Here is a 27562-nt window from a genome sequence, read left to right on the forward strand (position 1 = left end):
GGCGTCGGCGTGGCGGCCGCCTGGCGCCCCCTCACCTTCTCTTCCACGCAGTTGACAATGATGGACGGGTACTTGCGGCTGAGCCAGCGGAAGAAGGCCGGGACTCCCATGGCGGCGGCGCAGCTGCGGGCGGCGGCCCGGCCAGCGAACGCGCGGTAACCAAAGAGACGAGCCGCGGCGGGCACCGGCGCTTCCGCCCACGTGCGCCCGGCGACCGGAACTTAGGTCACGGCGCCGCCGCCGAGGAGACGAGGAAGGAGGTGCCGGCCCGGTGGGGCGGGGCCGGAAAGGGGCGTGGCTAGTGAGCGGGTGGCCGGGAGCAGTGGCCCGCGTGGCTCGTCGTCCTCGGCCGCAAGGGACTCAGAGCTTCCCCGGCAACCGGCGACCCTCGGGCTGGAACCCTGCGTTCCAGGCTGCTCCGGGGAACCTTGGCGGACTGGTTTCCCTCTTCTCACCCACCTCGATTCATGTATAATCTAATCATCCACACGCACTCGTTACTTCTGCTTCCTGTTTTCTCCCGATTTTATGCCACAGTATGAATCTGGGTTAGCAACCGTATTTTTTTTTTTTAAGTATTTTGCACCGATGACCTATGGTTTGCGTAAACAACTCACTTATCACTGGTTATAAAATGCAGTGTAGCATGTAATTCAACCTTCCAGCTACGTTTATGAGTAAAATAATTGCTCGTGTCACTCTCCAGCACTTATTTGCAAGTTTACACTGTGCTAAAGCATTGGCTAAGGCATTATCAAATTTGATCGTCACTTGGGCCTTCTGAGGGTGCTTTAATCATCTTCCTGTAACAGATGAGAGGCCGGGATAGAGGGGGCTTAAGTCTTGCTTATTCACACTGCTTCTGTTTCAGTCCAAGTAAAGATCATTTAATACTCTGTCCTTGCACTGACAGGATACTTATATCCTTTGTTTTCTGATGGCTTCAAATACATTTTTTTTTTCAACATATAAGAAGGGAGGCGTGCAAGAGGAGGTATTTATGTCCATTTGCTCAAATCTGGAAGTCTGTCTCCCTGGAATCCCCTCCTGCCTTGACAAATCATACTCAATCCTAAAGGCTCACCTCAAGAGGTCTCTAGGGAAGCGTTTCTCCCTGCCACCTGGCATTATTCATTGCCCCCTTCTCTGTGGTCTGATGCCACTGTGTTTAAACCACTGGTGTGGAAATTAAAGAAATGGTTAGCCCATATTTTACCTAAGAACAGTCGAAACTATTACCTGGAATTATGTCTGTGGTGAAGTCCCTCGTTTCTCCTAGAAAGAGCCCTTCCTCAAGTATTTGACGTCCCTGGGCAATGCTATGTTCTCATAGGCACACATGTACAGTAGGCATTTGGTATGGGGATGGTTAGCTGGGAAAGCTGAATCATTGAGAGTCCTTGCCCAGCGTTTTTCAACTTCAAGCCATAAGGAAGGTGAGGCAGCACCTCCCAGATGGTTGAGGCTGAAAGATCAGAATGGGATTTACTGCCAGCCTGCAATGAGAGAAGCAGATTTAGTCCCTGGTTTCAGTGGGTTTCAAGTACAGCTAAATCCCTCTTCCTGCAGTTTGGTTGGTAAACCTGTCCTTCATTTCCATGTGCCAATAAATGATCCTTTTGCCCTAAACTGTTTGGAGCTAAGCTCCTCTCCTTTGCATAGGAAAAAGTCTTTGTGCCAGCTCAAATCCTACGTGTTTCCACTTCCCCTCTTCTCCATAAATGTTTCCAGCACAGAGCCCAAGGTTCCTGCCAGTTCTCATCTTCCATAGCTCTCCTTGACTTCTAACATGTGGTATTGCATCTGACATTTTTCTTATCTCATCTGTAAATATTCTCTTTCTTCTAATATATCAGGACAAGCTACACTTTGCTGGGATAATAAATAATGGCTGAAATCTCATCAGCTGACCAAAAGTGTGGTTGAGCTCCCTCCAGGGCTGTTTGTCCTCCACATGGTGACTCAGGGATCCAGCTGTTTTCATCCTGCGGTTCTGTTAGCTCAATATGTGACCGCCACAGCCACTACCAAAGGAAGGCAGGGCAGGAGGGCTGCCCTGGATGTTCTGAAAGGCTAGGCTTGATGGTGGCTTTACATAATTTCTACTTACATTCATTTGACCAAATTCCAATCACTTGGCTCCCAGCTGAAGACGAGATTGGGAAATATTGTGGGGGAAAGTTACCCAATCTCATCTTTTGGAGTACTCAGTAATAGGAAAATGAAACAGGATTGGGGAACACAGCATTGTCTCTGCCACACTCCTTAGTTAAGCTGCAAATCAAATTATTAAATATCCGTTTAAGGTCCACAGCCTTTGCTGCCTATGTGGGCACCATTAGCAAAATAAGTAATTGCCTTGTTACCATCACTTGTCTTATCCATCACTAGCAAGGACAAGGTACAGCCACGGCATATGAAATAAGTAATTAAGTCACATTTTGACCAATAATAAACTCATACCACAAGTCTTATTAAATATCCCAAGTGAACTGCACAGACAATTGCTACAGACATTTTAAAAAGATACAGATCTAGTCATCTAAAGGGGTAGTCAGAGATGATAGGGAGGAAATAGACTGACAAAGAGTCTTGAAATCTCAGTGAGATTGGGTTGGAAATGAGGTGTGTGTGGAAGGAGACACTGTATGTTCCCTGGAGGCAGGGATGTGTCTTTATTGATCTTGTGATAAGCATCCAGTAGATTGTCAATATTTTCATGGAATTGAATTTTGAGAGCGGTGGTTCTCAAAATGTGGTCCAGGGATCCTTAAGATCCCAGAGATTCATTCAGTGGGTCCATAATGTTAAAACTTTTTATAATAATATTAACATGTGATTTGGGGGAGTTCCCTGGTGGTCGAGTGGGTAGAACTCCAAGCTTCCAGTGCAGAGGACATGGGTTCAATACCTGGCTGAGGAACTAAGATCCCACATGCTGCACAGCCAAAAAAATGTGTGATTTTCTGTCTTCACTTTCATCCTCCAAGTGTATAAAGTATATAGTGGAAATTTCTAGAGGCTATGTGATGGGATCTCTCAACAAATTGCTGATAAGAAACAGCTGTGGCAACCCAGTTGACTTCTATTAAGTCAGACACTGAAGAATTTCAAAAAATATGAAACAGTGCCAATCTCCTCACTAATCTGGGTTTGGGAAAAATAGTTGTTTTCATAAGCATGTTACTTCTGTTAGCATGTTAAGGGCTTCATGTTATTTTTAAATGAATTAATAATTATTTATTTTAGCATTTTAAATATTCTAAAATTTTCTCAGGTGTGATTTCAAACATGGTAAATATTGACAAGTATAATCACCTGAACAAAACCCCTTTGGGGTGCTGGATAATTTTTTTTTAAATTTATTTATTTTAATTGGAGGCTAATTACAATATTGTATTGGTTTTGCCATACATCAACATGAATCCGCCATGGGTGTACACGTGTTCCCTATCCTGAACTCCTCTCCCACCTCCCTCCCCATACCATCCCTCTGGGTCATCCCAGTGCACCAGCCCCAAGCATCTTGTATCCTGCATCGAACCTGGACTGGCGATTAGTTTCTTATATGATATTATACATGTTTCAATGCCATTCTCCCAAATCATCCCACCCTCTCCCTCTCCCACAGAGTCCAAAAGACTCTTCTATACATCTGTGTCTCTTTTGCTGTCTTGCATACAAGGTTATTGTTACCATCTTTCTAAATTCCATATATACGCGTTAGTATACTGTATTGGTGTTTTTCTTTCTGGCTTACTTCACTCTGTATAATAGGCTCCAGTTTCATCCACCTCATTAGATTCAAATGTGATTCAAATGTATTCATTCAAACTGATTCAAATGTATTCTTTTTAATGGCTGAGTAATACTCCATTGTGTATATGTACCACAGCTTTCTTATCCATTCTTCTGCTACTGGGCATCTAGGTTGCTTCCATGTCCTGGCTATTATAAACAGTGCTGCAATGAACATTGGGGTACACGTGTCTCTTTCAATTCTGGTTTCCTCGGTGTGTATGCCCAGCAGTGGGATTGCTGGGTCATAAGGCAGTTCTATTTCCAGTTTTTTAAGGAATCCTCACACTGTTCTCCATAGTGGCTGTACTAGTTTGCATTCCCACCAACAGTGTAAGAGGATTCCCTTTTCTCCTCCACACCCTCTCCAGCATTTATTGCTTGTAGACTTTTGATCACAGCCATTCTGACTGGCATGAAATGGTACCTCACTGTGGTTTTGATTTGCATTTCTCTGATAATGAGTGATGTTGAGCATCTTTTCATGTGTTTGTTAGGCATCTGTATGTCTTCTTTGGAGAAATGTCTGTTTAGTTCTTTGGCCCATTTTTTGATTGGGTCGTTTATTTTTCTGGAATTGAGCTGCAGGAGTTGTTTGTATATTTTTGAGATTAGTTTTTTGTCAGTTCCTTCATTTGCTATTATTTTCTCCCATTCAGAAGGCTGTCTTTTCACCTTGCTTATAGTTTCCTTTGTTGTGCAGAAGCTTTTAATTTTAATTAGATCCCATTTGTTTATTTTTTATTTTATTTCCAATATTCTGGGAGGTGGGTCATAGAGGATCCTGCTGTGATTTATGTCGGAGAGTGTTTTGCCTATGTTCTCCTCTAGGAGTTTTATAGTTTCTGGTCTTACGTTTAGATCTTTAATCCATTTTGAGTTTATTTTTGCGTATTAGAAAGTGTTCTAGTTTCATTCTTTTACAAGTGGTTGACAAGTTTTCCTAGCACCACTTGTTAAAGAGATTGTCTTTAATCCATTGTATATTCTTGCCTCCTTTGTCGAAGATAAGGTGTCCATAGGTGCATGGATTTATCTCTGGGCTTTCTATTCTGTTCCATTGATCGATATTTCTGTCTTTGTGCCAGTACCATACTGTCTCGATGACTCTGGCTTTGTAGTACAGCCTGAAGTCAAGCAGGTTGATTCCTCCAGTTCCATTCTTCTTTCTCAAGATTGCTTTAGCTATTCGAGGTTTTTTGTATTTCCATACAAATTGTGAAATTATTTGTTCTAGCTCTGTGAAAAATACTGCTGGTAGTTTGATAAGGATTGCATTGAATCTATAGATTGAGTAGTATACTCATTTTCACTGTATTGATTCTTCCAATCCATGAACATGGTATATTTCTCCATCTATTAGTGTCCTGTTTGATTTCTTTCACCAGTGTTTTATAGTTTTCTATATATAAGTCTTTAGTTTCTTTAGGTAGATGTATTCCTAAGTATTTTATTCTTTTCATTGCAATGGTGAATGGAATTGTTTCGTTACATTCTCTTTCTATTTTCTCATTATTAGTGTATAGGAATGCAAGGAATTTCTGTGTGTTAATTTTATATACTGCAACTTTACTATACTCATTGATTAGCTCTAGTAATTTGCTAGTGGAGTCTTTAGGGTTTTCTATGTAGAGGATCATGTCATCTGCAAACAGTGAGAGTTTTACTTCTTCTTTTCCAATTTGGATTCCTTTTATTTCTGTTTCTGCTCTGATTGCTGTGGCCCAAACTATGTTGAATAGTAGTGGTGAAAGTGGGCACCCTTGTCTTGTTCCTGACTTTAGGGGAAATGCTTTCAATTTTTCACCATTGAGGATAATGTTTGCTGTGAGTTTGTCATATATAGCTTTTGTTATGTTGAGGTATGTTCCTTCTATTCCTGCTTTCTGGAGAGTTTTTATCAAAAATGGATGTTGAATTTTGTCAAAGGCTTTCTCTGCATCTATTGAGATAATCATATGGCTTTTATTTTTCAATTTGTTAATGTGGTGTATTACATTGATTGATTTGCAGATATTGAAGAATCCTTGCATCCCTGGGATAAAGCCCACTTGGTCATGGTGTGTGATCTTTTTAATGTGTTGTTGGATTCTGATTGCTAATATTTTGTTAAGGATATTTGCATCTATGTTCATCAGTGATATTGGCCTGTAGTTTTCCTTTTTTGTAGCATCTTTGTCAGGTTTTGGTATTAGGGTGATGGTGGCCTCATAGAATGAGTTTGGAAGTTTACCTTCCTCTGCAATTTTCTGGAAGAGTTTGAGTAGGATAGGTGTTAGCTCTTCTCTAAATTTTTGGTAGAATTCAGCTGTGACACCATCTGGACCTGGGCTTTTGTTTGCTGGAAGATTTCTGATTACAGTTTCAATTTCCATGCTTGTGATGGGTCTATTAATATTTTCTATTTCTTCCTGGTTCAGTTTTGGAAAGTTGTACTTTTCTAAGCATTTTTCCATTTCTTCCACATTGTCCATTTTATTGGCATACAATTGCTAATAGTAGTCTCTTATGATCCTTTGTATTTCTGTGTTGTCTGTTGTGATCTCTCCATTTTCATTTCTAATTTTATTGATTTGATTTTTCTCCCTTTGTTTCTTGATGAGTCTGGCTAATGGTTTGTCAATTTTATTTATCCTTTCAAAGAACCAGCTTTTGGCTTTGTTGATTTTTGCTATGGTCTCTTTTGTTTCTTTTGCATTTATTTCTGCCCTAATTTTTAAGATTTCTTTCCTTCTACTAATCCTGGGGTTCTTTATGTCTTCCTTTTCTAATTGCTTTAGGTGTAGAGTTAGGTTATTTATTTGACTTTTTTCTTGTTTCTTGAGGTATGCCTGTATTGCTATGAACTTTCCCCTTAGCATTGCTTTTACAGTGTCCCACTGGTTTTGGGTTGTTGTGTTTTCATTTTCATTCATTTCTATGCATATTTTGATTTCTTTTTTGATTTCTTCTGTGATTTGTTGGTTATTCACCAGCGTGTTGTTCAGCCTCCATATGCTGGAATTTTTAATAGTTTTTCTCCTGTAATTGAGATCTAATCTTACTGCATTGTGGTCAGAAAAGATGCTTGGAATGATTTCAGTTTTTTTGAATTTACCAAGGCTAGATTTTTGGCCCTGGATGTGATCTATCCTGGAGAAGGTTCCGTGTGAGTTTGAGGAAAAGATGGGATTCATTGTTTTGGGGTGAAATGTCCTATAGATATCAATTAGGTCTAACTGGTCTATTGTATCATTTAAAGTTTGTGTTCCTTGTTAATTTTCTGTTTAGTTGATCTATCCATAGGTGTGAGTTGGGTATTAAAGTCTCCCACTATTATTGTATTATTGTTAATTTCCCCTTTCATACTTGTTAGCATTTGTCTTACATATTGTGTTGCTCCTATGTTGGGTGCATATATATTTATAATTGTTATATCTTCTTGGATTGATCCTTTGATCATTATACAGTGTCCTTCTTTGTCTCTTTTCACAGCCTTTGTTTTAAAGTCTATTTTATCTGATATGAGTATTGCTACTCCTGCTTTCTTTGGGTCTCTATTTGCATGGAATATCTTTTTCAAGCCCTTCACTTTCAGTCCGTATGTGTCCCCTGTTTTGAGGTGGGTCTCTTGTAGACAACATATATAGGGGTCTTGTTTTTGTATCCATTCAGCCAGTCTTCGTCTTTTGTTTGGGGCATTCAACCCATTTACGTTTAAGGTAATTATTGATAAGTATGATCCCATTGCCATTTACTTTATTGTTTTGGGTTCAAGTTTATACACACTTTTTGTGTGGAGAGCTGGTTTGGTGGTGCTGAATTTTCTCAGCTATTGCTTGTCTGTAAAGCTTTTGATTTCTCCTTCATATTTGAATGAGATCCTTGGGTACAGTAATCTGGGCTGAAGGTTATTTTCTTTCATCACTTTAAGTATGACTTGCCATTCCTTCCTGGCCTGAAGAGTTTCTATTGAAAGATCAGCTGTTATCCTTATGGGAATCCCCTTGTGTTATTTGTTGTTTTTCCCTTGCTGCTTTTAATATTTGTTCTTTGTGTTTGATCTTCGTTAATTTGATTAATATGTGTCTTGGGGTGTTTTGCCTTGGGTTTATCCTGTTTGGGACTCTCTGGGTTTCTTGGGCTTGGGTAATTATTTCCTTCTTCATTTTAGGGAAGTTTTCAACTATTATCTCCTCAAGTATTTTCTCATGGTCTTTCTTTTTGTCTTCTTCTTCTCGGACTCCTATGAATCAAATGTTGGAGTGTTTAATATTGTTCTGGAGGTCTCTGAGATTGTCCTCATTTCTTTTAATTCATTTTTTTTTTCTCTCTGATTCATTTATTTCTACCATTCTACCTTCTACTTCACTAATCCTATCTTCTACCTCCATTATTCTACTATTTGTTTCCTCCAGAGTGTTTTTTTTTAATTTATTTATTTATTTTTAATTTTTACTTTACAATTCTGTATTGGTTTTGGCATAGATTTGCATTATTCATTATATACTGACTCTTTTTTATTTCTTTTAGGTCCTTGTTAAACCTTTCTTGCATCTTCTCAATCTTTGTCTCCAGGCTATTTATCTGTGATTCCATTTTGATTTCAAGATTTTGGATCATTTTCACTATCATTATTTGGAATTCTTTATCAGGTAGATTCCCTATCTCTTCCTCTTTTGTTTGGTTTGGTGGGCATTTATCCTGTTCCTTTACCTGCTGGGTATTCCTCTGTCTTTTCATCTTGTTTATATTGCTGAGTTTGGAGTGGCCTTTCTGTATTCTGACCGTTTGTGGAGTTCTCTTTATTGTGGAGTTTCCTCGCTGTGGGTGGGGTTGTATGGGTAGCTTGTCAAGGTTTCTTGGTTAGGGAAGCTTGTGTTGGTGTTCTGGTGGGTGGAGCTGGATTTCTTCTCTCTGGAGTGCAATGAAGTGTCCAGTAATGAGTTATGAGATGTCAGTGGTTTTGGAGTAACTGTGGGCAGCCTGTATATTGAAGCCCAGGGCTGTGTTACTGTGTTGCTGGAGAATTTGTGTAGTATGTCTTGCTCTGGAACTTGTTGGCCTTTGGGTGGTGCTTGGTTTCAGTGTAGGTATGGAGGCGTTTGATGAGCTCTGGTCAATTAATGTTCCCTGGAGTCAGGAGTTCTCTGGTGTTCTCAGGATTTGGACTTAAGCCTCCTGCTTCTGGTTTTCAGTCTTAAATTTACAGTAGCCTCAAGACTTTTCCTTCTATACAGCACCATTGATAAAACATCTTAGTTAAAGATGAAAAGTTTCTCCATGGTGAGGGACACCCAGAGAGGTTCACAGAGTTACATGGAGAAGAAAAGAGGGAGGACGGAGTTAGAGATGACCCGAATGAGATGAGGTGGAATCAAAAGAGGAGAGAGCAAGCTAGTCAGTAATCACTTCCTTATGTATGCTCCACAGTCTGGACTGTTCAGAGATGTTCACGGAGTTATACAGAGAAGAGAAGAAGGAGGAAGGAGACAGAGGCGGCCAGGAGGATAAAAAGGGGGGAATCAAAAGGAGCGAGACAGATCCAGCCAGTAATCAGTTCCCTAAGTGTTCTCCACCAGAACACACTGGTGATTCACAGAGTTGGGTAGAGAAGAGAAAGCGGAGGGAAGAGACAGAGGCAATCTGGTGGAGAAAAAGGAGAGTCTAAAGGGGGAGAGAGCAGTCAAGCCAGTAATCTCACTCCCAAGTAAAAATGGGTACTGAAGATTGAGTTCTTAAAGGTACAAAATTGATAACAAATACCAAAAAGCAAAGATTAAAAATCTAGAGTAGAGACTGGATTTTCAAAAATACAATATTAAAGAAAAGAAGAAAAAAAAAACAAGACAAAGTCACAAAAATTATAATATATATATATACATGAAGTTTGCTTTAAAAAAAAATAGGGTCTTTTTTTTGCAAAATAATAGTAGGTTATAAAAATGAAAATTAAAGGAGTAATAGAAGATTTTAAAATTTTAAAAAAATTTTTAAAAAGAAGAATGATCGTAAAAATAGTAAAAAATATATCTAGGACTTTCTCTGGTGTTGTTGTGGGCAGTGTGGGGTCAGTTCATTTTCGGATAGTTCCTTGGTCCAGCTTATATTTCTCAAGATCTATAGGCCCCTTCCTGAAATGGCAACCCACTCCAGTATTCTTGCCTGGAGAATCCTAGGGACAGAGGAGCCTAGTGGGCTGCCTTCTATGGGGTCACACAGAGTCAGACACGACTGAAGCAACTTAGCAGCAGCAGCAGCAGCATAGGCCCCTTCCTATGTAGTCGGTACTAACTACAGGGTTTTAATCTATTGCACCTGTCACTTCCAAGGCGGTTCCCTCTGTTTTAGCTTCTTCTGTTTGCTGGTCTCTTCAGTATCTGATTTCCGCCCTGACACAAGGGGGGCGGTGGTGGACACTTTTTTAGGCTCACTTGTTCAGTCGTGCTGTGGGGAGGGAGGGACGCTGCAAACAAATAACACTGGCATGTGCTCGCAGTGTCTCAGCCACATTGGGCCTGCCCCTACTCATGGCGCGTGTGCTTTCCCTGCCCACACTGCTCAGGCTCTAGGTTGCTCCACCAGGAACCGTTTAAGGCCGGCCCTGGGCTGCATGCACCTCCCAGGTCTAAGCCGCTCAGGTTCAGGCACTCGGGTAGTCTTCAGAGGTGCAGACTTGGTTGGGCCTGCGTTTGTGCCTTTCCCAGGTCCGAGCAGCTCAGGTGATGAGGTGTTTGGCGAGCGCAGTTGCTGTGACTTATCGCCCCCCCCCCACTTCCCTGCCACTGGGTTGTCTGGGTGTACAACCAGTGCACCTTCTCAGGCAGATGTTGACCGTTCAGAACCCCAAGAAGTCTTAGTAAAGAAGCCTGCTTGCAGTTTGGTAGATAATGCCTCTCTGGGGCTGCAATTGCCCCCTTCCAACTCTGGCTGCCTGTCACCAGAGGGGGATGGTCTGCAGGCAGCTATCTCTGTTCAGTCTTTTGTTCTGTGAGCGGACCTGACGGTGTCTTACGTTAGGGGTTTTTGCATGGTAGCTATCCCACAGTCTGGTTTGCGAGCCCAAGTTAAATCGTTCAGACTGCCCTCGGGGCATTCAGGCCCCGACCTTTCTCTAAGCGATGCAGCCCGCGCCTCCCTGCCCAGCCCCCGCTTGCTAGTGGCTGATGCAGGCGTCTGCGCTGCTTCTCCACTGGGGGAGTTACCGTTGGACAGGTAATCTGTGGGTCTTAATTATTTATTTATTTTTCCTCCCAGTTATGTTGCCTGCTGAGGTTCCAAGGCTCACCACAGACTTGGCAGTAAGAGTGTTTCCTGGTGTTTGGAAACTTCTCTCTTTTTAAGACTCCCTTCCTGGGATGGAGCTCTGTCCCTACCTCGTTTGTCTCTTTTTTGTCTTTTATATTTTTTCCTACCTCCTTTCGAAGACAATGGGCTGCTTTTCTGGGTGCCTGATGTTCTCTGCCGGCATTGAGAAGTTGTTTTGTGGAATTTACTCAGCATTTAAATGTTCTTTTGATGAATTTGTGTGGGAGAAAGTGGTCTCCCCGTCCTATTCCTCCGCCGTCTTCTGGATAATTTTTAAGAGTATAAAGGAGCCCCAGGGCCAAACACTTTGAGAACCTCTATCTTAAGACATAAGAAATGGAAATAGAATCAACAAATTTCTGTTCTTAGAACCCAATCCAAAGCTACTTTTTCAGATTTCTAGGATTTTGATATATTGAGATCTTGTCTCAAATGCTCCTTGCAACACAATAGGCAATCATTATCACCAAGTGTAATTCACAGGTACAAATGAACATGACGTTGGTGAAAGCATGTTTGTTCCTATGCAGTCCTGTCCTGGCTGAACTTCAGAATGCAGCTCAAAAATGTAGATAACTGAAAGATGCATTTGTAAGGCCTCCATCTGTACACATTGATGAATGTATTCAGAAAGATTATTTCCCTCTCAACTTTCTCCATCTGTGCTCACACCTTAAGTTAACCAAAGACATTAAACAATGAGCATCATACCCCAAAGTGTTGAGAAAGGGAAACTGTAATGAAGTCACTTTAGGGTTAAATTGCATTAAGTGGCCTACATTTCTGTGGCCATTTTAGAGCCTTTTTGGATTCTCCATCTCTCAATTTCTCCAACCACAAAAATCTTTCTTTTTTTTTTTTTCAAGGCCTTGTATCCCTCAGATACTTTTAGAATTGATGCTGTATGTTTGTAAGTGTGACACGTTGTGACTGACATTTTCGCAAAGTTTGGCTGGCTGTACATAGTTCGGTTTCAAAGAACAGGATTTGACCAAAACCACAAATCTAAATCATACTTATTATTACATGGATTTCAGTGACAAATCCCACGCTCTAAAACATAACCCCAAACAGTCAAAGTCCGCTAGAATGTGATTTGCTTATAAAGCAGGTACAAGATGTTCTCGATCAGCACCGTGAAAGGCTCCTGCTACATTTCATTCCATAATATGACATCTGAGAAGATCCTGGCAGATTTCTGTTTAAGGCCACAGGTTATATTGTCTCCTAAAGCAAAAGACAGGACACTGACAGAAGGCACATGTTTCAAGGAGTCAAATGGAAATAATTCCTTCTGGGTGTGTAAGTAGAGAGACTGGAGGGAAAAGGACTCGTTTCAAGGATAATAAAGCATGAAGCACTCAGAAGTGTTGAAGGTACAACCTCAACCCTACGAGCTGATAAGCAGACCTAGACTTTTATTTATAGTGACATGAGTGACATTTATCTGCCTTTTACTGGAACATCTAATCCACTTGTCAAGGTGTGTCTTAAGCAGACACCCGATTTCTGGCCAGAGTTGGCAGGCTTCAAATACAAATGTGACTGCCCTGGCTGAAATTCAGGATTGAAAAAAAAAAACCGTGGAGATATGAAATCATCAGGGAAATACATCAACTCGATTTCAGTTTGCTGCAGAGACTACATCGCCTGAATAGGGTATTGGCTGTGTGGTAGAAATTATGGTCAGTCAATCAAAGTAGAAACAGAGATGAATTACCAAAGGGTTTACAAACCTCAGTATCTCTTCTTGTTGTTTAGTCGCTGAGTCGTGTCCAACTCTTTTGCTGCCCCGTGGACTGTAGCCCACCAGGCTTCCCTGTCTATGGGATTTTCCAGGCAAGAATACTGGAGTAAGTTGCCATTTCCTTCTCCAGGGAATCTTCCCGACCCAGGGATCAAACCCATGTCTCTTACATTGGTATGCAGGTTCTTTACCACTGAGTCACCTGGGAAGCCCCAGTATCTCCCTTCTTAGCCCTTAAGTTCAATCATAAGAGAATTGTTATGTCTCTTCCTTATGCCAAATTATTAACAGAGTCCAGTTTTAGGAAGTGAAAACCAACGTGAATCAAGAACATACGCAAAATGGAACTGGAGGAATCAACCTGCCTGACTTCAGGCTCTACTACAAAGCCACAGTCATCAAGACAGTATGGTATTGGCACAAAGACAGAAATATAGATCAATGGAACAAAATAGAAAGCCCAGAGATAAATCCACACACATATGGACACCTTATCTTTGACAAAGGAGGCAAGAATATACAATGGAGTAAAGACAATCTCTTTAACAAGTGGTGCTGGGAAAACTGGTCAACCACTTGTAAAAGAATGAAACTAGATCACTTTCTAACACCGCACACAAAGATAAACTCAAAATGGATTAAAGATCTAAATGTAAGACCAGAAACTATAAAACTCCTAGAGGAGAACATAGGCAAAACACTCTCCGACATAAACCACAGCAGGATCCTCTATGATCCACCTCCCAGAATTCTGGAAATAAAAGCAAAAATAAACAAATGGGACCTAATTAAAATTAAAAGCTTCTGCACAACAAAGGAAAATATAAGCAAAGTGAAAAGACAGCCTTCCGAATGGGAGAAAATAATAGCAAATGAAGGAAATGACAAACAACTAATCTCAAAAATATATAAGCAACTCCTGCAGCTCAATTCCAGAAAAATAAATGACCCAATCAAAAAATGGGCCAAAGAACTAAATAGACACTTCTCCAAAGAAGACATACGGATGGCTAACAAACACATGAAAAGATGCTCAACATCACTCATTATTAGAGAAATGCAAATCAAAACCACAATGAGGTACCACTTCACACCAGTCAGAATGTCTGCGATCCAAAAATCTGCAAGCAATAAATGCTGGAGAGGGTGTGGAGAGAAGGGAACCCTCCTACACTGTTGGTGGGAATGCAAACTAGTACAGCCACTATGGAGAACAGTGTGGAGATTCCTCAAAAAATTGCAAATAGAACTACCTTATGACCCAGCAATCCCACTACTGGGCATACACACTGAGGAAACCAGAATTGAAAGAGACACATGTACCCCAATGTTCATCGCAGCATTGTTTATAATAGCCAGGACATGGAAACAACCTAGATGTCCATCAGCAGATGAATGGATAAGAAAGCTGTGGTACATATACACAATGGAGTATTACTCGGCCGTTAAAAAGAATACATTTGAATCAGTTCTGATGAGATGGACGAAACTGGAGCCAATTATACAGAGTGAAGTAAGCCAGAAAGAAAAACACCAATACAGTATACTAACACATATATATGGAATTTAGAAAGATGGCAATGATGACCCTGTATGCAGGACAGCAAAAAAGACACAGATGTGTATAACGGACTTTTGGACTCAGTGGGAGAGGGAGAGGGTGAGATGACTTGGGAGAATGGTATTGAAACATGTATAATATCATGTAAGAATCGAATTGCCAGTCTATGTCCGATGCAGGATATGGCACACTTGGGGCTGGTACGCGGGGATGACCCAGAGAGATGTTGTGGGGAGGGGGGGTGGGAGGGGGGTTCAGGTTTGGGGATGCATGTACGCCCGTGGTGGATTCATGTCAATGTATGGCAAAACCAATACAGAATTGTAAAGTAAAAAAAAAAAAAAAGAACATACACAAATACTGCCTGACTTCTCTGGAGGCACTGAGGGGGATCCAGACAGTGGTTCCCTCTTCAGGGCCTGGCAGTAGCAGATGATGTAAAGTGTAACCACATTTCAAATTAAGTAGCAATAAGCAACTGAAAGAGCAGTACAAGAAGGGGGGAAAAAAAGGCCATAGTTACCCCCCCAAAAAATTAAACAAACAGGACTTACTGTAAAAGTTCAGAAGAGAGAAAAAGGAAAAGGCTGGTGTGGGCAGGAACTCAAGTAAGAATTCATGGGAAGTAGAACTGGGAAGAATCTTGAAGGACAAGCCAGTAGGTAAGATCTTCACTAGAACGACATGCATTAATTAACTCCAGGGATCCCATCCCCTCCACACACACACACACACACGCACACGCACACACACATGCACACACACACACACACACAGGCATTCTTGGCTCCTTTCTGTCCATGTGGTTCCTTGGCCATGGGCCCCCCAATGGTGCTGTCCATGGTGCTACAGAGCAGGGCCTCTATGTCACAGGCTACACCTCACTTTCAGGCTAAAGGACAAGCACCTTAGGAAAGTCTGTCCTGTTTCCTCTTTGCCGTAGGTAGTGCTGTGCCCAAATAGAGTTCTGTTTTCTTTTTTTAAACCAACTTCGTTTTGCTTTAATTTACATACATTGAAGTGCATCCGTTTCAAGTGTACACTTCAATGAATTTTGACCAATGTATGTACTTGCGAAATCACTACAACAGGGATATAGAATAATTTCATTGCCTGCCCCCCCCACACACAAAGTTCCCTGTGCTCTTGTGCGTGGGGTGGCAACTCCTCCCCTCACCCCTGGCCTCAGGCACAATTAATCTGCATTTTGTCCCAATAGATTAGAATAGTTTTTCTAGTGCGTGCTTGTGTGCTCATTCATGTCTGACTCTTTGCGGCCCCATGGATTGTAACCTGCCAGTCTCTTCTGTCCATGGAATTCTCCAGGCAAAAATACTGGAGTGGGTTGCCATTTCCAAGGGATCCTTTCGACCCAGGGATCAAACCTGCATCTTCTGCATTGGCAGGCAGGTTCTTTACCACTAACGCCACCTGGCAAGTTTTTTGTTTTTTTTCTAGGTTTTCCTATAAGTGAAACCTGCCGTTTGTAGTCTTGTGTCTGACGTCTTTTCCTCAGCGTAATGGTTTTGAAACATCCATATTCTGTGAATCAATCCTTTGTTAATTGCTATGTCGATGTACCACAATTTCTTTGACCATTTACCTCTTGGTGGATATTTGAGTTGTTTCCAATTTTTTGGAAGAAAGTTTCTGTGGACACCCTTGTACAATTTTTTGTGTGTTTGCAAATACAGTTTTCATTTCTTTAGAGAAAATACTAGGAATAAGAATTGCTGGTAACATATATGGCTTCCCTGTTGGCTCAGACCGTAGAGAATCCACCTGCCATATGGGAGACCTGGATTCGATCCCTGGATTGGGAAGATTCCCCGGAGGAGGGCATGGCAACCCACTCAAGTATTCTTGCTTACAGAATCCCCATGGACAGAGGAGCCTGGTGGGCTACAGTCCACAGGGTCACAAAGAGCTGGACACGACTGAGCAACATTTATGTTATATATGTTTGATGATTATAGGCATGGCCTCTATGAGCATTCTTGTCATTGTCTAAAACCTTAGGAGGCTCTCTGATTTCTGTGAGTGGAATTCATACTCCTTAGACTAGCATCTTTGGCCCTCTGCCATCTGCTTTTCATTATTTTGCTTTCCTACCTCGCTAGTATACTTATACTTCACTCACTCACACACAATTGAACTACTTGCTTGTCCACAACTGAGCCAAACATAAGTGGCAGTGCTTCCAGGATTGCACATGGATTTCCTCCTCTTTCTTCCTCATTGTCTGTGACCACATACCTACCAGCCAAATGATCGGTTTTAAGTCCTAACTTAGATGTGTGACTTATGCACATTCTTAAGACAAATTTCACAGATATCATGAATCTTGAAATTTTGTTTGTCTCTAAACATTCCAAGCATGTTTGTAAGATTTCAGAAATCCTCTTTTTGAAGGGAGGGGAGTACAGTGGGCATTCTCTTCACAGACTCAGTCTTCAGGCATTTAGTGAGCATCTACTGTGAGCAAGGCATAGTAGTAGATACATTTGTAGAGTCTCTGTAGGATGGTGTGGGTTACTGCAGCAGTCAAAAAGGGCAAGTAGCAGACAGCTCTAAGGGAGCATGAAGTGACCACATGGGCTGATACAATTTTATCTGAAGCACAAATAGGAAAACTGGAATGTACAGTTCATGATGATGACAAAGAGGAAGAAAAAGAATGGGTTTAATTCACCCTGTCTCACTCAGCTGTTTCCTCTTGTCAACTTAAAAAATACACAGTGCGAGAGTTGCAAGTTAAGTTTTATTTGAGGCAAAATGAGGACTGTAGCCTGGGATACAGCATTTCAGATAGCTCTGAGAAACTGCTCCAAAGAGGCAAGGGTCAGTATATATGTGATTTTGGCGAAGGTGGAGTACATGAAATTAAGCACGTTATTTTTTTTGCAGAAGGTTTCTGCTTGTCATGAGGAGCAGCTGTCACCATGAAGGATTTCATGCTTTTCTAGATGAAGAAGATATAAGAATTGGGCTCATAAAATTGGCCCCTGAAAATATCTAACTATCTAGAGATGTGTCCTATCAGTTCCACCCCCAACCCCCAGCACAGAGGATCTCATTACTGCTCTCCACCCTGAATTCCTTTCAGGTGGTGTCGAAGATCAGCAGCACATGCTTTAATTCTATAGAGGTAGATGGCAAGTGCCAATTCGTAGTTGACACTCTTGCCAATTTGTAGTTAACACCCTTCAAGGTGGGCTTACCTGGTGGCTCAGCTGGTAAAGAATCTGCCTGCAATGCGAGAGACCTGGATTCGATCCCTAGGTTGGGAAGATGCCCTGGAGAAGGAATGGCTACCCACTCCAGTATTCTGGCCTGGAGAATTCCATGGACTGTATAGTGCATGGGGTCACAAAGAGTCGGACACGACTCAGTGACTTTCACTTTCACTCTTCAAAGTAAAGCTGATTATGAAGATGAAAACAAGGATGGCTGGGAGAAGAACTATGCATTTTAAAAAATTACCAGTGGCCCACTCGGCTAAATTTGCTAAAACCATACCAGTTTGAAGGAGAAAGTGCATTGGTGTAGAAAGCATGCAAGCACCATTTCTCATTTCTTGTATTTTTTTTTTAACTGATTCCCACTGTTCTGCAAATCCTCGTGTTCTTTTCTGAAATGAATCTTCTACCTGGACTAGTGCACGTCTATTTACTCAAATGGAATCACTCAAGAAACTTGAATAAGAACTAAGACAGAATTGGACACTTGTGTGATGCAGAAATGAGTCATGATTCAGGTTCTAGCTGCACAATGTGGGAAATAGTCCAGCACCATGGGAGAGTGCCTCAAATTAATTAGTGCTCTCAGAAAGTTAACAAAGGTAAGAACCCACAAGCTTTTCTGTGTGTGAATGGCAGTCACGTGTTTCTATCTTTCTATCATGGGATCACTTACTTAAGGACAACTGGCTTAGAAACCTCCATCTGTTACAGTGAGCACTTTAGCTGATGTCTGGGAAAAATAGGCTTTTATGATACCAAAGACTGGAAATATTTTTCATGCAGCTGATCCCATGACCCAAGGTGAATCAAGTAAAGCTCCAAAGAATATGTTTCCCTCTGTCTAGTACCCAGAGATCCCACAGCATGTGAGCCTGACTTTTACTGTCCAGTCCATAGTCTCCTCCTGAAATCTCATTCGTTTTTGCCCAGCCAATCAGCACCGTCAGGCTACGGATGCTACGGCCCTAAAAGATGCTTCATTGGAGAGAGGAATAAGACATGTGGAGCTTTAAGTTTACATAGTGACCCAAGTCACTGGCCTGACTCTAGACCTACTGCTGTGTGGCCTTGAACAAGCCTCTCACCTCCTTGGGACCTCACTGTCCTCACCTGTAAAGCCACTTGCTAAACCCAGTCACCTCTGAGGATTCTTCTGGCTCTAACCATCCAGTATAGACACCCCATCCTTGTGCAAATGCCTGTGGCATTTGTGATCTTCACTGAATACGCTGACATACACAACTTGTTGCCACTTGTTTTCAGCTGAATGGGGCTTCCCTCCCTGCAGTCATTCAATGCTTTTGGTGACGTTTGATAGATCTTGACTGCACAGCCTTGTGTCAGCCTCTTTTGCAGGTGCTGGGTGTTATCAAAAATGGCCTGTTCTCCTAGATTCTACAGTCTTGCTTGGGGTAGGGAGCAACTAAGTGAAGAAACAATATGTAATTGGGTTGTGATAAGTGCTATGGAGTAAAATAAATCAGGGCCTAGGGATAGAGTGTGAGAGTGCGGTGTGGGCTCTATTTTAGTGTCAAGAAGAGCCATTTTCCATTATTTAAAATTGGAGTGTGCATATGTGTGCTAAGTTGCTTCAGTCATGTCTGACTTTGTGCAACCCTGTGGATGGTAGACCGCCAGGCTCCTCTGTCCATGGGATTCTCCAGGCAAGAATACTGGAGTGGGTTGCTACACTCTCCTCCAGGGGATCTTCCCAACCCAGGGATTGAGCCTGTGATTTTTAACGTCTCCTGCATTGGCAGGGGGGTTGTTTACCACTAGTGCCACCTGGGAAGCCCTAACATTGGGTAATAATTAACATATAGCTTCTGACACCAGTTTCAGTGTGTAATTGCAATTCTCCATCAAGCAATTCTCTGACACCAGCTGAGTGTCCTACAATTCAACTAGGTTCTGACACTGTCTACCCCGAGACAGCATCAGACCACATTCGTGCAAGTTCGTGTGTTCGATGCACAGTGAGCCCAAACAAACGGAAACATCAGAGTTTGGAGCAGAGAAAGTTTTACTGCTGGGCCATGTAAGCAGACAAGGTAGTTCTTGCCCTGAAAAACCTCTAGTTTCCAAAAGAGTTTTGGGAAAGCATTTTTAGGGCCAGGGAAGGGAGTGGTGTCACAGATCTGAGGTCAGCTTGTGCAGTTATCTGACTGGCTGATGGTGAGGCAGAAGGATGGTATCACAGGGATTCAGAGTATCAGTCCTCAGGCTCCAGGAGGCTTGGGGCTCTGTGTTCTCGGTCTTCAAGTAGTCAACATCTTCCATTTGTTGGAGACTGGGAGGCTTTTATATCTTTAAAACCACTCAGGAAATTTGCATCCAATATTGTTATCTAGATACTTTGTGTGTGTTAGTCACTCAGTCATGTCCCACTCTTTGAGACCCCACAGACTGCAGCCCACCAGGCTCCTCTGTCCATGGGATTTTCCAGGCAAGGACACTGGAGTGGGTTGCCATTTCAGGGGATCTTCCTGACCCAAGGATCCAACCCAGGTCTCCTGTACTGCAGGCGGATTCTTTACCATCTGAGCTATGAGAGGAGCTAAAGCAGACAATGAGGGTAGTGGGGGAGGCATGCCTCCCCCAACCCAGGAAGGCCCCAAGGGGTACTTCTTGGTTACAATATCTGCCCCTCCACCTTTCTTTGGTATTCCTGTCAACTACAAATTGGCACTTGCTATCTACCTATCTATTTGGTATGCCTCTACAGACCAAAGTGGGAATCCGGGAGGCGGGCACCTCTGCAATTAATGAGCACATTTAAAACTCTCCAACCTGCAGACGCCACACACAGGAAACACTTCCAGGAGACTCCCAACCAGAGTACCCATGCTACCACCAGTTTCAGGTAGTGATGGGGTTCTAGACTTCTGACTGCTTTCAGGCATGGGGGTCTCTACCCTAGAGAAGGAGGGAGACGGACAGTAGAACATCTGCCAGGAACTGCTTTCAAACTTTGGCCACCCACAGAGTCCCCCATGAAAACAGCTGAAAAGCAAAGGGAATGACAAGGACTTTATGATTATCTGCAGACCTAAGCTAAACCAAGAGAACTTTCCAGCTATATCTCGGGACTCCCTTCCAGACGAGCTACTCTTAGGAATCTTTTCCTGTCTGTGCCTCCCTGAACTCCTGAAAGTCTCCAGTGTTTGTTAAGAGACAGCATTGTCTAGAGTTTGATGAATCTCTCTGGCAGACTGTAGTAGACCTCACAGACAGAAACCCTTACCCAGGTGTGGTTGGTCAGCTTCTGTCCTGACGGGTGGTTGCCTTCTGCTGCCCATGATCATTTATGGACCAATTGTTAGTTGACTATTTCAGCCCTTTTTGTCTACAGCACCTGCACCTGTCAAACTCAGTGATCAATGTGTCTACCCTCCACGGCCTTCTGTCACTGCTCCAAGTTGGGGAATCTCAGCCTGGAAGGCCTCCAGCTTTCTGGTCCCATTGTTGATAATCTTGCTAAGAATACAAATTTACTGAAACTCAACCTTTCTGGGTGTTCTGGATTCTCTGAATCTGCCCTGAAGATTTTGCTGAGCAGCTGTTCCAGATTGGATGAGCTGAAACTCTCTTGGTGCTTTGACTTTGCTGAAAAGCACACGTGTACGTGGCTATTGCACAAGTGTCGGGAGAAGGCAATGGCAGCCCACTCCAGTCCTCTTGCCTGGAAAATCCCATGGATGGAGGAGCCTGGTGGGCTGCAGTCCATGGGGTCACTAAGAGTCGGTCACAGCTGAGCAACTTCACTTTCACTTTTCACTTTCATGCATTGGAGAAGGAAATGGCAACCCATTCCAGTGTTCTTGCCTGGAGAATCCCAGGGATGGGGGAGCCTGGTGGGCTGTCGTCTCTTGGGTTGCACAGAGTCTGACACGACTGAAGCGACTTAGCTGCAGCAGCAGCAGCAGCAGCAGCATACATGTCAGAGACCATCATCCAGCTGAATCTCAGCAGGTACCGAAAGAATCTGCAGAGATCAGATGTCTCTACCTCAGTGGGGAAGATGTCCCATTCTTGTCCACCTAGACTTAAGTGATAATGTTATGCTGAAAAATGACTGCTTTCTAGATATTTACCAACTCAGCTACCTCCAACATAGCACTCAGTCAGTGCTATGACATAATACCTGAAACTTTACTTGAACTTGGAGAAATTCCCACACTAAAAACACTACAGGTCTTTGGAATCATACTGGATGGTAACCCTCAGCTGTTAAAGGAAGCCCTCCCTGATCTACAGATTAATTGCCCCCGTTTCACCACCATCGCCAGGCTGACCATTGGCAACAAGAACCAAGGGACTTGGGGCACCAAATGCTGACTGTCACTGGAGAAGCCCAGTTGTCTATAATGCATCTGTTGCAAGATGGTGTCTCCTCTTTTCTTTGAACAGGAAAAGTAGGCAGGAAGCCCAACTGTGGAGAGCTCAGCTATTTTTATTCTTAATTTTCTGTTGCCTTCCTTCTAGAATTATATTAGAGAACCATTGAAGAGAAAAAACTGTGAAGTGTTGCTTTTTAGAAATGATTATGAAAGCTTTTATCACTGCTATACCCTTAAAAGCCTAAGTTCTAAGCTTTTTGAAATTTTAGGGAGAGTGAACCTTTAATTTCAAGATAGCTTAAATAGCAAAATTTGAACCACATTTTCCAAGTGCCCTTCTTAGAAAATCTATTTAGAATCAGGCTTAAAAGTCACCACCAGCAAATCTTTTTCATAGCCTATATGGCAACTGAACTTTCTTCTATTTAATTTTTCAGCACTGCTTTATTGTAAGACATAAGTTGCAAAAAATAATAAGCTATTTATATTGTAAGCTGAACAGAATGAGAATCAGAGTAGATTTGCAGCAATATCTTTTGAGGATAGCAAGAACAGACATCTCAACTGTGCCTTTAGATTTGTAATCAGGTTGATGGAAACAAATAGCCCCAACACATTCACCTTAAAACCTAAATAAAGGAAGAAATGATAAGCCAACCAGAGGTGTATAACTGGTATAGAATTTAAAGGCTCAAGAGACAGTTTTCTATGACAAGTTAACCTGGGGTATCCTCTAATGCCCATTAATGAAGTCCCCTTTATGTACAGTTGGGAAGGTCCCCTGGAGGAGGAAATGGCAACCCACTCCAATATTTTTGCCTAGAGAATGCAATAGGGTTTTGCCTCTTGCCTACAAAGAGTCAGACATGACTGAGGGACTAATACTTATCTACTTATCTACCTCCAGAAAGATTAAATCATGTCCTGCTGCAGCTGCTGACCTTCAACACCCCATGAAAGGAGTTCAGGGTGGAGAACAGAAATGAGGCCCTCGGTCCTGGAGGCAGGTGGGGACTGGCAGGACACGTTTTCAGGCAGATATTTCCAGGAGCTGGTTTTAGGAGCCCAATTCTTGTATTCCCCATATCTAGAAAAAGCACTGAAATTGTCCATGGTGAAGATGGTTCCCTGTGACTAGCAAAGGCTTCATGAAACCAGTAGAAATCTTCTGGAAAAATATATGCTTGATGGTATGTACTTCCCCCTTCACCAAAAGTCACGTCTATACTGACCTTCCCCCCAACCTCTTGAGAGCAGTTTCTCAGCGCATTTTGCCTCAAGTAAAACTTAGCTTGTAACTCTCACATCTTGCACTTTTTAACAGCCTTTTTTCAAAAAAATTAGATATTGATGTATTTATTTGCTTGCACCAGGATCTTTAGTTACAGCATGCAAACTCTTAGTTGCAGTATGTCGGATCCCGTTCCCTGATTAGTGATCGAACCTGGGCCCCCTGCAGTGAGAGTGCAGGGTTTTAGCCACTGGACCATCAGGGAAGTCCTTGTGCATTTTTTAAAAGTTGACACTCCTCAATCTTGAGAAGAGCAAGTTTTGAACAAGAAAAGGAATGAAGGGTCTCTGTGGAGGTACCATCCCTGTTGGCTTACAGTCCCACAGGTTGAGGGCTCTGTCCCCCAAGACTGTCCTCCTCTGAGACTTCGGAGACCACCTGAAGGCCTGGCCATCATCTGTGCTTCTGACCCAGGGGCTGTAGATCAGAAGTGCCCATGACCTCCTCCTCAGGAGGTCATTAATTTGCTAGGGTGGCTCACAGAACTCAGAGAAGCATTTTACTTACTAGCTTATCAGTTCAGTTCAGTTGCTCAGTTGTGTCCAACTCTTTGCAACCCTAAGGACTGCAGCATGCCAGGCCTCCCTGTCCATCACCAACTCCCAGAGTTTACTCAAACTCGTGTCCACTGAGTCAGTGATGCGATCCAGCCATCTCATGCTCTCTCATCCCCTTCTCCTGTCTTCAATCTTTCCCAGCATCAGAGTCTTTTCCAAGGAGTCAGTTCTTCGCATCAGGTGGCCAAAGTATTGGAGTTTCAATGTCAGCATCAGTCCTTCCAATGAATATTCAGGGCTGATCTCCTTCAGAATGGACTGGTTGGATCTCCTTGCAGTCCAAGAGACTCTCAAGAGTCTTCTCCAACACTACAGTTCAAAAGCATCAATTCTTCAGTACTCAGCTTTCTTTACTATCTTATCAGTTTGTTATAAAAAGGACCTCACCTGTGAACAGGCAGATGGAAGAGATGCATGGGGCTAGGGGGTGGGGAGGGGCATGGAGCTTTCCTGTTCTGGGGTGCAACATTTCCTCCAATTCAATATGTTCATCAACTCGGACCCTCTCCAAACTTACACTTTTGGCTTTTCTGCAGGCTTCATCTGGTGGGCATGATGGATCACTGGGTCCATTTCCAGGCCCTCTCTCCTCCCCTGAAACCAGAAGGTGGAACTGAAATTCCCAACCATCCAATCAAGCCTGGTTCTCCAGCCTCATTAACCTCACAAAAGAAATCTCTACTAGCTCTCAGAACTTGGAAAATTCCCTGGATTTCAGGAGCTCTGTGCCAGGAACTGGGAGACCAAGACCAAATATATATATATATATAAATGATAAGTCATAATATCACAACCAACCATATGGTGAACAGTTCTTAAATGGTCAGTGAACTTTGACAGCTGTACAGATGCATGATAAAGTTAAAACAGGTCTGAACCTGCTGTAGCACTGTTCTCGTCACTTCCCTCCTTTGAATTTGACTGGCCTGATTGACTTGATCCCAACGCAGATGTGGCAGAAGGGATAGTATGTGACTCCTGAAGCCAGGTTGCTGCTGCTGCTAAGTCGCTTCAGTCGTGTCCGACTCTGTGCGACCCCAGAGACGGCAGCCCACCAGGCTCCCCCGTCCTGGGATTCTCCAGGCAAGAACACTGGAGTGGGTTGCCATTTCCTTCCCCAATGCATGAAAGTGAAAAGTGAAAGTGAAGTTGCTCAGTCATGACCAACTCTTAGTGACCCCACGGACTGCAGCCTACCAGGCTCCTCTGTTCATGGGATTTTCCAGGCAAGAGTACTGGAGTGGGGTGCCATTGCCTTCTCTGAAGCCAGGTTCAGTTCAGTTCAGTTCAGTCACTCAGTCGTGTCTGACTCTTTGCAACCCCATGAATTGCAGCATGCCAGGCCTCCCTGTCCATCACCAACTCCCGGAGTTCACCCAAACTCACGTCCATTGAATCAGTAATGCCATCCAGCCATCTCATCCTCTGTCATCCCCTTTTCCTCCTGCCCCCAATCCCTCCCAGCATCAGAGTCTTTTCCAATGAGTCAACTCTTCTCATGAGGTGGCCAAAGTACTGGAGTTTCAGCTTTAGCATCAGTCCTCCCAAAGAACACCCAGGACTAATCTCCTTTAGAATGGACTGCTTGGATCTCCTTGCAGTCCAAGGGACTCTCAAGAGTCTTCTCCAACACCACAGTTCAAAAGCATCAATTCTTCAGCACTCAGCTTTCTTCACAGTCCAACTCTCACATCCATACATGACTATTGGAAAAACCATAGCCTTGAGTAGACGGACCTTAGTCGGCAAAGTAATGTCTGCTTTTGAATATGCTATCTAGGTTGATCATAATTTTCCTTCCAAGGAGTAAGCGTCTTTTAATTTCATGGCTGCAATCACCATCCGCAGTGATTTTGGAGCCCCCAAAAATAAAGTCTGACACTATTTCCACTGTTTTCCCATCTATTTGCCATGAAGTGATGGGACCAGATGCCATGATCTTCGTTTTCTGAATGTTGAGCTTTAAGCCAACTTTTTCACTCTCCTCTTTCACTTTCATCAAGAGCTTTTTAAATTCCTCTTCACTTTCTGCCATAAGGGTGGTGTCATCTGTATATCTGAGGTTATTGGTATTTCTCCCGGCAATCTTGATTCCAGCTTGTGCTTCTTCCAGCCCAGCGTTTCTCATGATGTACTGCATATAAGTTAAATAAGCAGAGTGACAATATACAGCCTTGACGTACTCCTTTTCCTATTTGGAACCAGTCTGTTGTTCCATGTCCAGTTCTAACTGTTGCTTCCTGACCTGCATATAAGTCTCTCAAGAGGCAGTTCAGGTGGTCTGGTATTCCCATCTCTTTCAGAATTTCCCACAGTTTATTGTGATCCACACAGTCAAAGGCTTTGGCATAGTCAAGAAAGCAGAAATAGATGCTTTTCTGGAACTCTCTTCCTTTTTCGATGATCCATCAGATGTTGGCAATTTGATCTCTGGTTCCTCTGCCTTTTCTAAAACCAGATTGAACATCTGGAAATTCATGGTTCACGTATTGCTGAAGCCTGGCTTGGAGAATTTTGAGTATTACTTTACTAGCGTGTGAGATGAGTGTAATTGTGCGGTAGTTTGAGCATTCTTTGGCATTGCCTTTCTTTGGGATTGGAATGAAAACTGACCTTTTCCAGTCCTGTGGCTACTGCTGAGTTTTCCAAATTTGCTGGCATATTGAGTGCAGCACCAGGTTAGACACGGCAATACAGCTTCCACCTTGAAGGGAGAGCGTCTCTTGCTCTCTCTCAGTTCATCCACCAGGTTATGAGGATGCCAAGAAACCACGTGGAGAGGCCAGGTGTTGCCTTTCTGGCCAACAGCTCCCGCTGAGGTCCCAGCCTGGGGATGTTGGTTTTCTCCTTGTCAAGTTGCATGTGCCAGGCGAAGAGGTGGGGAATCCAAGCAGGACTTAGGGAAGCCCAGGCAGAGACAGCCTCATGGCGAAAGCATCGGAGGACAGGTCAGAGCGCTGGTGGGTAGGGATGAAGAGGCAAGGGGCCTCTCCCCAGCCTGTGGTCTGCCTCTTATGGGCCAGGGAGCATCCCTTACCCTGCCTCTCCCCCTCCATGAGAATATAGCTAGGTCAGAGTCCCTGCTTGTAACCACCAGGATGGAGAAGGATGGCCATGACCCCAAACGGCAGCTATAATAATATCTGACATCTATTTAAAATCTAAGCAGCTTTCTGCTGCCCTGAAGAAGGAGCTGGTTGGGTTTGGCAAATGGATACAGCATTAGGCTGAAGGGGTCAAGTAAGGCCACAGACCAGTTTTGCAACTGAGAGCCAGCGTGCTACTCTAGACTCACGTGGGCCAATGTCATCCCCCCTGTTCTGACAAGAAAGGCTTGGTGTGACTTGGAATCTAGGTTGTGCAGGAAGTGATAAAGTGAAGTGCTGTGATGACTGCTTTTCTGACCGGGGCAGGACTGGCCACATAAACATCCAGACGCTCCTCACTTGATGATGAGCTCAGGCCAGGATGGGCCTCCAAGGGGAAAGCTTTGAGTCTTTTTTTGATCACTCCGAGCAGGGCTTGAGAGTCCTACTGGGTTGAGAGGCTCTTCAAAGATCTCAGGTTTGCTCAGCGGGGATGATATCAACCTTCCGTTTTGAATCAGCAGTTCTTCCCCTGAGGCCACAGAGAAGATGGGATGCAATCTGTCCCTACTCAGTTCTCGCAGAGCTTCTTCCGTAGGAAGAAACAGGGAAGATATTTGATTTCCCAGGTCATTGTATTGCCCATGGGGTCC

The 27562-nt window shown here is 43.1% G+C and overlaps 1 protein-coding gene and 1 pseudogene across 3 annotated transcripts in view; one reads left to right on the top strand and one right to left on the bottom strand.

Moving 5' to 3' along the window:
- Positions 1-206, bottom strand: part of XRN2 (5'-3' exoribonuclease 2) — a 66488-nt gene extending 66282 nt beyond the window's left edge. The window contains exon 1 of one of the 3 annotated variants that reach the window (XM_040248612.1): positions 36-206. In XM_040248612.1, the coding sequence (XP_040104546.1) occupies positions 36-110 (75 nt within the window). In that variant the 5' untranslated portion in view covers positions 111-206. The remainder of the gene's footprint in view (positions 1-35) is intronic. The other 2 variants (XM_040248614.1, XM_040248615.1) reach the window with 2 other exon arrangements.
- LOC120868607 lies at positions 109-22003 on the top strand (annotated as a pseudogene).
- The last annotated feature ends 5559 nt before the right edge of the window (positions 22004-27562 follow it).

This window comes from Oryx dammah, unplaced genomic scaffold, assembly GCF_014754425.2.
Source record: "Oryx dammah isolate SB20612 unplaced genomic scaffold, SCBI_Odam_1.1 HiC_scaffold_10, whole genome shotgun sequence".
Lineage (NCBI taxonomy): Eukaryota > Metazoa > Chordata > Mammalia > Artiodactyla > Bovidae > Oryx > Oryx dammah.